Raw genomic sequence first — 12131 nt, forward strand, 5'->3', positions numbered from 1 at the left:
AGCCATTGTTTCACCCCATGGCGCCATTGAACACACAATAAGATGGAGTCCGGGCCACATAAAAACTCCAATGCTGTTGGGTTTTCACAGATCAGACCTTATCAGATAAAGAAACAATGAACAGCTTAATCTAGCCGGAGGTGGACACACACTGTGAACACTAAACTGTAGACCATTATTCTCATTTCAATTCATTTAGAAAGTGGTGTTTTTTTTAAAAGAACCCATTGAATGCAACATAAATAATTACTTGCTTTCATCCCCCTGTACATTCATTCTTCTACATGACAAAAGTCTTCTCATTGATTGGGTTTTATTTTCGGTCTTGGGGGCAGTGTGCCCTTGACCCGGGCTGCTGTGAGCCGGGCATTGTTCTGGGGTCGACGCGCTGATGGATGCGATGGTGCCAGGCCTACTCCTGCCACTGCTCCACGAACCAGTCTCGGCGCAGACAAACCGTTTTTTGTCGGCAAGAAGCGTTCAAACGGCGCCGCCGAAACTCGGCAAAGCCTTCCCACGCAGAAGGACGACCCGTGTAGGCAGGACGTTTAGTTTGGTTCAGTTTAGTTTGGAGCTGCAGCGCCGAAACAGGCCCTTCGGCCCACCGAGCCCACCGGCCCACACTAACATTCCCCATCTACACCTGTCAATTATTGAGGGGAACAGGATTATTATAGAAACATAGAAACATAGAAATTAGGTGCAGGAGTAGGCCATTTGGCCCTTCGAGCCTGCACCGCCATTCAATATGATCATGGCTGATCATCCAACTCAGTATCCCGTACCTGCCTTCTCTCCATACCCTCTGATCCCCTTAGCCACAAGGGCCACATCTAACTCCCTCTTAAATATAGCCAATGAACTGGCCTCAACTACCCTCTGTGGCAGAGAGTTCCAGAGATTCACCACTCTCTGTGTGAAAAAAGTTTTTCTCATCTCGGTTTTAAAGATTTCCCCCTTATCCTTAAGCTGTGACCCCTTGTTCTGGACTTCCCCAACATCGGGAACAATCTTCCTGCATCTAGCCTGTCCAACCCCTTAAGAATTTTGTAAGTTTCTATAAGATCCCCTCTCAATCTCCTAAATTCTAGAGAGTATAACCCAAGTCTATCCAGTCTTTCTTCATAAGACAGTCCTGACATCCCAGGAATCAGTCTGGTGAACCTTCTCTGCACTCCCTCTATGGCAATTATGAGAGGGATAGTGAGGTGGGCAGTGAAACACATTGTCCGAGAGTGGTAATATCGGATATTAGAGGGTGTAGGTTTGAGGTGAGAGGGGCAAAGCTTAAAGGAGGTGTTTGGAGCATGTTTTTTTTACATAGAGGGTGGTGAATGCCTAGAACATGCTACGCTGTGATACGATACTATACGATGGAACTTTATTTATCCCAGGAGGGAAGTTGATCTGCCAACAGTCATAAAACACAACAAGATACATGAAACATGAGATTAAAGGGACTAGTGGAAAGGATTGGGGATGTGCAAAGATTGGGGAAGGGGGTGGGCGGGCGGGAGGGGGAGGGGAGTCAGTCCATCCCACGACAAAAGGGGGAGGAGTTGTACAGTTTGATAGTCACAGGGGGAAAGTATCTCCTGTGACGTTCTGTGCTGCATCTTGGTGGAACCTGTGGTGGAGGCAGATACGAGAATGGCGTTTAAGAGGTTTACGGGCAGGCACATGGATCTGCAGGGAATGGCGGGCGAAGGGTGATGTGCAGGCAGATAAGCTAAATGGTCAGCATGCAACCAAGCCGTTATCCCGGGACCGCGTGGGTTTCCTCCGGGTGCTCCGGTTTCCTCCCACATCCCAAAGACGAGCAGGTTTGTCATTCAATTTAGTTGAGTTTAGTCCATTGTCACGTGTACCGAGGTACAGTGAAAAGCTTTGATGGCGTGCTAACCAGTCGGCGATGGGTTAATTGGCTTCTGTAAATTGGCGCTGTCTTGTTTCTGCTTGCTGTGATTGACCAAGGACTCAGGAGCAGAGAATGAGCACGGAACCATAGACCTTTTTGGCACAAAATCCACGCTGACCATGAACCCAAGCCACCATCTTACAGATGAAACCGCAGTCAATGCTGGCCCTGAGCACATCTTTGTACTTCGATGGTTCATTCACTGCCACGAGTTCAGACTTACAGCGAAATGATCAGTACGGGTGTCAGGGGTTATGGGGAGAAGGCAGGAGAATGGGGTTAGGAGGGAGAGATAGATCAGCCATGATTGAATGGTGGAGTATTTAAGAAGGAACTGCAGATGCTGGAACATCGAAGGTAGACAAAAGTGCTGGAGAAACTCAGCGGGTGCAGCAGCATCTATGGAGCGAAGGAAATAGGCAACGTTTCGGGCCGAAACCCAAAGGAAATAGGCAACGTTTCGGGTCGAAACCCGGAAGGGTTTCGGGCCGAAACGTTGCCTATTTCCTTCGCTCCATAGATGCTGCTGCACCCGCTGAGTTTCTCCAGCATTTTTGTGTACCTTCGAATGGTGGAGTAGATGGGCCAAATGGCCAAATTCAGCACCTAGAACTTATGATTATGATCTTATATACTGTCACCTCAAAGAAGTTATAAATTAGTTTGCAATTATTTTCATTTTGTAACATTGTAAAAAGATGACTAAGTATTAAATAAATACCACTTATCGACTAAATTAATTGACATTGCACAGGGTGGCACGGAGATGGGGGAGGGGCGGTGGCTTTGTCTAACCTCGGGTGCTGCTTGTGTGGAGTTTGCACGTTCTCCCTGTGCACGTGTGGGTTTCCTACTGGTGATCAAATTCTACTCCTATCACTTATGTGTATGATCTGTAAACCGTCCCTAGTGTGTGTGTGTGTGTAGGAAAGATCTGGTGCATGGAGATCGCTATATCCACGCTGCATCTCGAAACTAAAAGCTAAAACACTCCCTGTCGGTACAATAGGTCAAAGATTTAACCTCCTCTACACATGGGAACACCACAGGGGGCAAAGTGGCCATCATGGTGTTGAACTTGCACAGTTAGGTACACATTATCCTCAAGTATTTAACTGGGGATTTACGTAACCTTGACTTGAAAGCCCATGTCGATCAATCATGTTAGCTTGTTGGATTGTTGGCGTGGCCAAAGCATCTCTCTCATCAAGATGATTTATTTCACTGCGACAATACACAGGCCACAAAGACTCCAGAAAGGAAATCATTTCATCTACTCGTTTGGTCATAACTAAGAAGGCATTCAACACTCGTTCCTGTTTAACCCTCTATCCTCCAAAACGTCTCGCCAGTTCAGCCCCTTGATCTGACTTTGCTGGCTTTACCTTGCACTAAACGTTATTCCCTTATCATGTATCTATACACTGCCAATGGCCCGACTGTAATCATGTATTGTCTTTAAGGTGACTTGATAGCACGCAACAAAAACTTTTCACTGTACCTCGGTACACGTGACAATAAACTAAACTAAACTAAACTAAACTAAACTAAACTAAACTAAACTAAACTAAACTAAACTAAACTGAACTAAACCGAACTAAACTAAACTAAACTAAACTAAACTAAACTAAACTAAACTAAACTAAACTAAACCGAACTAAACTAAACTAAACTGAACTAAACTAAACTAAACTGAACTAAACTAAACTAAACTGAACTAAACTAAACTAAACTAAACTAAACTAAACTAAACTAAACTAATCTAAACTAAATTAAACTAAACTAATCTAAACTAAACTAAACTAAACTAAACTAAACTAAACTAAACTAGACTAAACTAAACTAAACTAAACTAAACTAGACTAAACCATCAGAATCATTCATTCTGACTCTCCTGTCTCAGGCTCCCGGGCTTGATGTTAACAAAGCTGTAACTGGACTTGTGTCTCACTAACTTAGTTTAGATTTAGTTTAGTTTAGTTTAGAGATACAGCGCGGAAACAGGCCCTTCAGCCCACCGAGTCCGCGCCGACCAGCGATCCCCGCACATTAACACTATCCTCCACACACTAGGGGCAATTTTTACATTAGTTTACTAGTTTATTAGTTTATTAGTTTACTAGTAATTAGTAATACCAAGCCTACAAACCAGTGCGCCTTTGGAGTGTGGGAGGAAACCAAAGATCCCGGAGAAAATCTTAGGGAGAACATCCAAACTCCATCCAGCCAGCACCCATGTTCAGGATTGAACCCGGGTCTCTGGCGCAATAAGGCAGCAACTCTACCGCTGCGCCACCGTGCCGCCCGACTAGAGAAGGTGACGAGGGAGATAGATGACGGTAGTTTAGTGAAGATAGACACAAAATGCAGGAGTAACTCAGCGGGACAGGCAGCATCACTGGAGAGAAAGAAGGGGCAACGTTTCAGATCGAGACCCTTCTTCAAACCAGCATCTGCAGTTCCTTCCTACACAAGGTAGTTGAGTGGATGTTGTATACATGGATTTTAGTAAGGCTTTTGATAAGGGCCCTCTTGGTAGGCAGATCCAGAAGATTATGATGTACTGGATTCCCAATGACTTGTTTAGAGATACAGCGCGGAAACAGGCCCTTCAGCCCACTGAGTCCGCACCGACCAGCAATCCCCGCACATTAACACAAGCCTATACCCAACAGGGACACTTTACACTAAAACCATGTATACAACTCCAAGCCAATTAACCTACAGACTTGGTCGTCTCACTAACTTGGAGTGTGGGAGGAAACCTAAGATCTCAAAGAAAATCCATGTGGTCACGGGGAGAACGTACAAACTCCGTACAGACAGCACCCGTAGTCGGGATTGAACCCATGCCTCCGGCGCTGCAAGGGCTGTAAAGCAGCAACTCTACCGCTGCGCCACCATGCCGCCCACAGTGGTCGTATAGATTTTGAGCTGGTGAGGCCAATTGGTGAGGCCAATTCTGGAGTATGGGGTACAATTTTGGTCGCCAAATTATAGGAAAGATGTCAACAAAATAGAGAGAGTACAGAGGAGATTTACTGGAATGTTGCCTGGGTTTCAGCACCTAAGTTACAGAGAAAGGTTGAACAAGATAGGTCTTTATTCTTTGGAGCACAGTAGGTTAAGGGGGGACTTGATAGAGGTCTTTAAAATTATGAGAGGGATGGACAGAGTTGACGTGGATAAGCTTTTCCCATTGAGAGTATTAGGAAAAAGGGAAGTGCAACGAGACCTGGGTGTCCTTGCACACCAGTCACTGAAAGTAAACATGCAGGTACAGCAGGCAGTGAAGAATGCTAACGAGAGGATTTGAGTATAGGAGTAAAGAGGTCTTTCAGGGCCCTGGTGAAACCACATCTGAAGTATTGTGTGCAGTTTTGAGGAAGGACATCCTTGCTATTGAGGCAGTGCAGCGTAGGTTCACGAGGTTAATCCCTGGGATGGCGGGACTGTCATATGAGTAAAGATTGGAAAGACTGGGCTTGTATTCACTGGAATTTTGAAGGATGAGAGGGTATCTTATAGAAACATATTAAATTATAAAAGGACTGGACAAGCTAGATGCTGGAACAATGTTCCCAATGTTGGGGGAGTCCAGAACCAGGTGCCACAGTCTAAGAGTAAATCGGGAGCCATTTAAAACTGAGATGAGAAAAAACTTTTTCACCCAGAGAGTTGTAAATTTGTGGAATTCCCTGCCACAGAGGGCAGTGGAGGCCAATTCACTGGACACATTTAAAAAAGAGTTAGATAGAGCTCTAGGGGCTAGCGGAATCAAGGGATATGGGGAGAAGGCAGGCATGGGTTACTGATTGTGGATGATCAGCCATGATCACAATGAATGATGGTACAGGCTCGAAGGGCCAAATGGCCTCCTCCTGCACTTATTTTCTGTATTTCTATGTTTCTAAGACAGAGGGTTGTGGTGGAAGGAAGATATTCTGGCTGGAGGTCTGTGACTAGTGGAGTTTAGTTTAGTTCTGTTTAGAGGTATAGCGCAGGAACAGGTTCTTCGGCCCAGCCAATTAATCTACAGACATGTACGCCTTTGGAGTGTGGGAGGAAACCGGAGCACCCAGTGAAAAACCATGCAGTCACAGGGAGAACGTACAAACTCCGTACAGACAGCACCCATAGTCAGGATCGAACCCGGGTCTCTGGCGCTGTGAGGCAGCAACTCTACCATTCTGCAGGGATCTATGCTATTTCTGATACCTATAAATAACCATAAGATTTAGGAGCTGAATTAGGCCATTCGACCCATCGAGTCTACTCCGCCATTCGATCATGGCTGATTTATTTTTCCCTCTCGACCCCTTTCTCCTGCCTTCTCCCTGTAACTTTTGACAGCTGTGCTAATTAAGAATCTATCTATCTCTGCTTTAAAAATATATGCATTGACTTAACCTCCACAGTCGTCTGCGGCAATGAATTCCACAGATCGCCAACCTCTGACTAAAGAAATTCCTCCTCATCTCCATTCTAAAGGTACGTCCTTTTATTCTGAGGCTGTGCCCTTTGGTTCTAGACTGTCTCCTTGCTACAAACATTGTTTCCTTGTCCACTCTGTCCAGGCCTTTCATTGATCAACCGTAGGAAACCCATACATGCACAGGAAGAACGTGCAAACTCCACACAAGCAGCACCCGAGGTTAGACAAAGCCACCGCCCCTCCCCCATCTCCGTGTCACCCTGTGCAATGTCAATTAATTTAGTCAATAAATGGTATTTTTTAATACTTAGTCATCTTTTTACAATGTTACAAAATGAAAATGAAAATTAATTTATAACGTTTTTGAGGTGATGGTATATAAGATTATAATCATAAGTTCCAGGAGTTGAATTTGGCCATTTGGCCCATCTACTCCACCAGGCAATCATGGCTGATCTATCTCTCCCTCCTAACCCCATTCTCCTGCCTTCTCCCCATAACCCCTGACACCCGCACTAATCAACAATCTATCAAACCCCGCCTTAAAAATATCCACTGACTTAGCCTCCACAGCCTTCTGTGGCAAAGAATTCTACAGATTCACCACCCTCTGACTGAAGAAATTCCTCCTCATCTCCATTCTATAGGTATGACCTATTATTCTGAGGCTATGACCTCTGGTCCTAGACTCTCCCACCAGTGGACACATCCTCTCCACATCCACTCTATCCAGAATTTCACTATTCGCTAAGTTTCAATGAGATGCCCCCTCATCCTTCTAAACTCCAGCGAGTACAGGCCCAGTGCCATCAAACGCTCATCATATATTAACCCACACATGTGCAGAGTCTCTTGCCCAGAGTAGGGGAATCGAGGACCGGAGGCCATAGGTTTAAGGTGAAAGGGGAAAGATTTAATTGGGTGATAAAACGTGGAAACAGGCCCTTCGACCCAACTTGCCCACACCGGCCAACATGTCCCAGCTACACTAGTCCCACGTGCCTGCTTTTGGTCCATATCCCTCCAAACCTGTGTGTGGAAACAGACCCTTCGGCCCAACTCTGCCCCCACCGGCCAACATCTCCCACCTACACTAGTCCCACCTACCTGCGCTTGGTCCATATCCCTCCAAACCTGTCCTATCCATGTACCTGTCTAACTGCTTCTTAAACGTTGGGATAGTCCCTGCCTCAACTACCTCCTCTAGCAGCTTGTTCCATACACCCAACACCCTTTGTGTGAAAAAGTTACCCCTCAGATTCCTATTAAATCTTTTCCCCTTCACCTTAAACCTATGTCCTCTGGTCCTCGATTCACCTACTCTGGACAAGAGACTCTGTACATCTACCCGATCTATTCCTTTCATGATTTTATATGCCTCTATAAGATGTGGCATTAAAGTACCGTTGAACCATTGTTCCATGGAAGGCCCACCAACTCAGGCACGACTGGAGCCCACACTAGAAAGGGGATGACAGAGGAGAGGCCATAACCTAAAGCTACAGACTGCACAGGGCAAATATTGGTTTGGGAGGTTCGACTACAAAGAGACAATATTCTTATCTTGCCCAGTCTCTTGCCCGGAATCGGTGAAACAAGGACCAGAGGACATACGTTTAGGGTGAAGGGGAAAAGATTTAATAGGAATCTGAGGGGTAACCTTTTCACACAAAGGGTGGCGGGTGTATGGAACAAGCTGCTGGAGGAGATAGTTGAGGCTGGGACTATCCCATCGTTTAACAACTAGTTAGGCAGGTACGTGGATAGGGCAGGTTTGGAGGGATATGGACCAAACGTGCGTCTAGTGTAGCTGGGACATGTGGGCCGGTGTGGGCAAGTTGGGCCGAAGGGCCTGTTTCCACACTGTATCGCTCTATGCCTCGAAACATCCAATGGTAAACTGATTTTAACCAAATTACTCCCATGGAATTATTATCCCCTCTGCTCCACCATTCTGGAGCTGATCAAGGATAGAGAATTCTAACACTAGAAACTGGAGAAGATGGGCTGAAGAGATCCATGGCCTCTATCCCTCCAAACCTGTCCAATCCATGTACCTGTCTAAATGTTTGTTAAACGTTGGGATAGCCCCAGCCTCAACTACCTCCTCTGGCACCTTGTTCCATACACCCACCACCCTTTGTGTGAAAAAGTTGCCCCTCAGGTACCTATTAAATCTTTCCCCCCTCACCTTAAACCTATGTCCTCTGGTTCTCGATTCCCCGACTCTGGGTAGAAGACTGTGCATTTATCCTGTATATTCCCCTTTGTACACCTCTGTAAGATCATCGCACATCCTCCTGTGATCCACGGAATATAGTTCACTAGTTATAGGAGTAGAATGAGGCCATTCGGCCCATCGAGTCTACTCCGCCATTCAATCATGGCTGATCTCTGCTTCCTAATCCCATTTTCCTACCTTCTCCCCATAACCCTTGACACCCACTATAAACAAGGATTTACCTAAAAAATATCGACTAACTTGGCCTCCACAGCCCTCTGTGGCAATGAGTTCCACAGATTAACTACACTCTGACTAAAGAAGTTCCTCCTCACCTCCTTTCTAAAAGAGCGCCCTTTAATTCTGAGACTGTGCCCTCTGGCCCTAGACTCTCCCACCAGTGGAAACATCCTCTCCACATCCACTCTATCAAGGCCTTTCACTAGTCTGTAAGATTCAATGAGGTCCCCCCTCAACCTTCTAAACTCCAGTGAGTACAGGCCCAGTGCTGTCAAACGCTCATCATATGCTAACCCACTCATTCCTGGAATCATTCTTGTAAACCTCCTCTGGACCCTCTCCAGAGCCAGTACATCCTTCCTCAGATATGGGGCCCAAATTAGCTCAAAGTTCTTCAAATGCGGCCTGACCAGAGCCTTGTAGAGCCTCAGACTAGTCCTAGACTGCTCAACCCCTCGAGTCCTGGCAACAGTCCCCAGTCAACTTCATTACAGTGCGGGAACTGTTCACCTTCACCTCCCGGTTTACTGGGAGCTTGCTGTGTGCGGATCACGTGCCTGTGACCGTAACAGTGACACAGTGCACTTCAGTCTGAAGGAAGGTCTGGACCCGAAACGTCACCCACTCATTCTCTCCAGAGATGCTGCCTGTCCCGCTGAGTTACTCCAACATTGTGAGTCTATCTCCCTGTAATATGAACAGCACCTCATATTCCGTCTGGGGACCTTGCGTCCGTATGGCATTAACATTGAATTCTCCCAATTTTGCTAGCCCTTGCTGTCTCCTCCCCTTCCTTAACCCTCTAGCTGTCTCCTCCCACCCTCCCATCCGCCCGCCCTCGGGCTCCTCCCCCTCCTACCCTTTTCCTTCTTTCTCCCACCCCCCATCAGTCTGAAGGCCCGAAACGTCGCCTATTTCCTTCGCTCCATAGATGCTGCTGCACCCGCTGAGTTTCCCCAGCAATTTTGTGTACCTTCCCTGTAATCATGTCAGTTTACCCTGGTTGTTCCATAGAAACATAGAAATTAGGTGCAGGAGTAGGCCATTCGGCCCTTCGAGCCTGCACCGCCATTCGATATGATCATGGCTGATCATCCAACTCAGTATCCTGTACCTGCCTTCTCTCCATACCCCCTGATTCCTTTAGCCACAAGGGCCACATCTAACTCCCTCTTAAATATAGCCAATGAACTGGCCTCAACTACCTTCTGTGGCAGAGAATTCCACAGTTTCACCACTCTCTGTGTGAAAAATTATTTTCTCATCTCGGTCCTAAAAGATTTCCCCCTTATCCTTAAACTGTGACCCCTAGTTCTGGACTTCCCCAACATCGGGAACAATCTTCCTGCATCTAGCCTGTCCAACCCCCTAAGAATTTTGTAAGTTTCTATAAGATTCCCCCTCAATCTTCTAAATTCTAGCGAGTATATCCAGTCTTTCTTCATATGAAAGTCCTGCCATCCCAGGAATCAGGAATTCCCATTTGCTCCCACATCCCTACTAACTCATTGGAGGCTTTTAACTATCTCTAATCAGACTTTATCTTGCACACTTCATCTTTTATCTGTACACCGTGAACAGCTTGACTGAAATCATGTACAGTCGTTTCTTTGACTGTAGAGCCCGCAACTGGAGTAACTCAGCAGGACTGGCAGCATCTCTGGAGAGAAGGGATTGGTGACGTTTCTGGGTCGAGTCCTTTCTTCTGCAGAAGAAGAAATGGGTCTGAAGAAGGGTCTCGACCCGAAACATCACCTATTCCTTCTCTCCAGAGATGCTGCCTGACCCGCTGAGTTACTCCAGTGCTTTGTGTCTATCTTTGGTATAAACCAGCATCTGCAGTTCCTAGTTTCTACTAAAGGTTAATTCACTACTGTGACAATTGCCCCAGGTGTTTAGCTGAGTGGCAGAAATGAGGCATTTAATGAGAGTATGGTGAGAATAAAAGATAGGATTAATGTCAATGGGTGGTTTGTGGTCAGCATGCTTTTGGTGGGCTGAAGGGTCTGTTTCGGCATTATAGCTCTTCGTGACTACTGATAATGAAAAGGATTGTTCCTGGTAAGGATTGGTGCAATTTTAGAGTGATTCAGCATGGAAACAGGCCCATCGACCCATCTTAACCACACCGGCCAACATGCCCCATCTACACTAGCCCCACCTGCCCGTGTTTACCCCACATCCCTCCAAATCTGTCCCATCCATGTACCTGTCTAACTGTTTCTTGAATGGTGCGATAGTCCCAGCCTCAACTATCTCCTCTGGCAGCTTGTTCCATACACCCACTTACACTGTGTAAAAAAGTTACCCCTCGGATTCCTATTAAATCTTTTCCCCTTCACCTTAATCCTATGTCCTCTGGTCCTTGATTCCCCTACTCTGGGCAAGAGACTCTGTGGATCTACTCGGTTTATTCCTTTCATGATTTTATACACAATTTCTGTCGAAGAGATGAATGTGTGGCTCAGCGGTAGAGTTGCTGCATTACAGCTCGTGCAGCTCCAGAGACCCGGGTTCGATCCTGACTACGGGCGCTGTCTGTACGGAGGTTGTTCGTTCTCCCGTGATCGCGTGGTCTTCGGTTTCCTCCCCCACTCCAAAGACGTGCAGGCTTACAGTTTACTTGGCTTGGTGTAAATGTAAATTGTCCCTGGGGTGGGTCGGGTGATGTTAGTGTGCGGGGATCGCTGGTCAGCGTGGACTCGGCGGGCCGGTGGGCAAGTTTCCGCGCAGTATGTCTCAACTAAACTCAACTAAACCTTGGATTTGCAACTTTACTTGGTCACAAGTTGGTACTGGAATGGCTGATCGGGATACAAAATGGCTGCTGCAGTGTGAGGTGGTAGGTGACCTTGCCCAGAGTTCTGGGACACCAGTATGTGAGGGGGCCTGACCATGGTGCCTCTCCTAATGCCTGGCCCTGAGCAGTAGATAATCGTCGATCTTTACCATTAGGTGGTGGTTTGACATCTGCATCTCCTTGCTGGTTCGAGCTTTCAGATTGTCCTGACTCTGTGAGATAAAAAGAGACGTGTGGTCAGAACTAGGATTCTCTGTCTATCATTCAACCCAAACACCGCCCCACGGCCAACGCCAACATAGCCTCCTCATAACTTCACCTCTGAACTTTCACCTCACATGGCCGCACTGAAACATTTGACGTTTTCTAGTCGGGGGCACTGGTTGCCGGGGAAACTTTTGCCAAACGTATTCAAATTAGTTCACACCTCGAAACAGAAGGCGGGGGGTCCCAACCCGAAACATCACACATTCCTTCTCTCCAGAGATGCTGCATGAGAGATTAGTGTGCAAACTTA

General features: G+C 46.6%; 1 protein-coding gene across 1 annotated transcript in view; it reads right to left on the minus strand.

Annotated features, from left to right (window-relative positions):
- LOC116991874 (nuclear factor 1 X-type-like) overlaps positions 1-12131 on the minus strand; it is a 175372-nt gene that overhangs the window by 83000 nt on the left and 80241 nt on the right. The window contains exon 3 of the mRNA XM_033050849.1: positions 11764-11826. Coding sequence (XP_032906740.1) covers positions 11764-11826 — 63 coding nt within the window. The remainder of the gene's footprint in view (positions 1-11763; positions 11827-12131) is intronic.

Source organism: Amblyraja radiata, chromosome 35 (assembly GCF_010909765.2).
Source record: "Amblyraja radiata isolate CabotCenter1 chromosome 35, sAmbRad1.1.pri, whole genome shotgun sequence".
NCBI lineage: Eukaryota > Metazoa > Chordata > Chondrichthyes > Rajiformes > Rajidae > Amblyraja > Amblyraja radiata.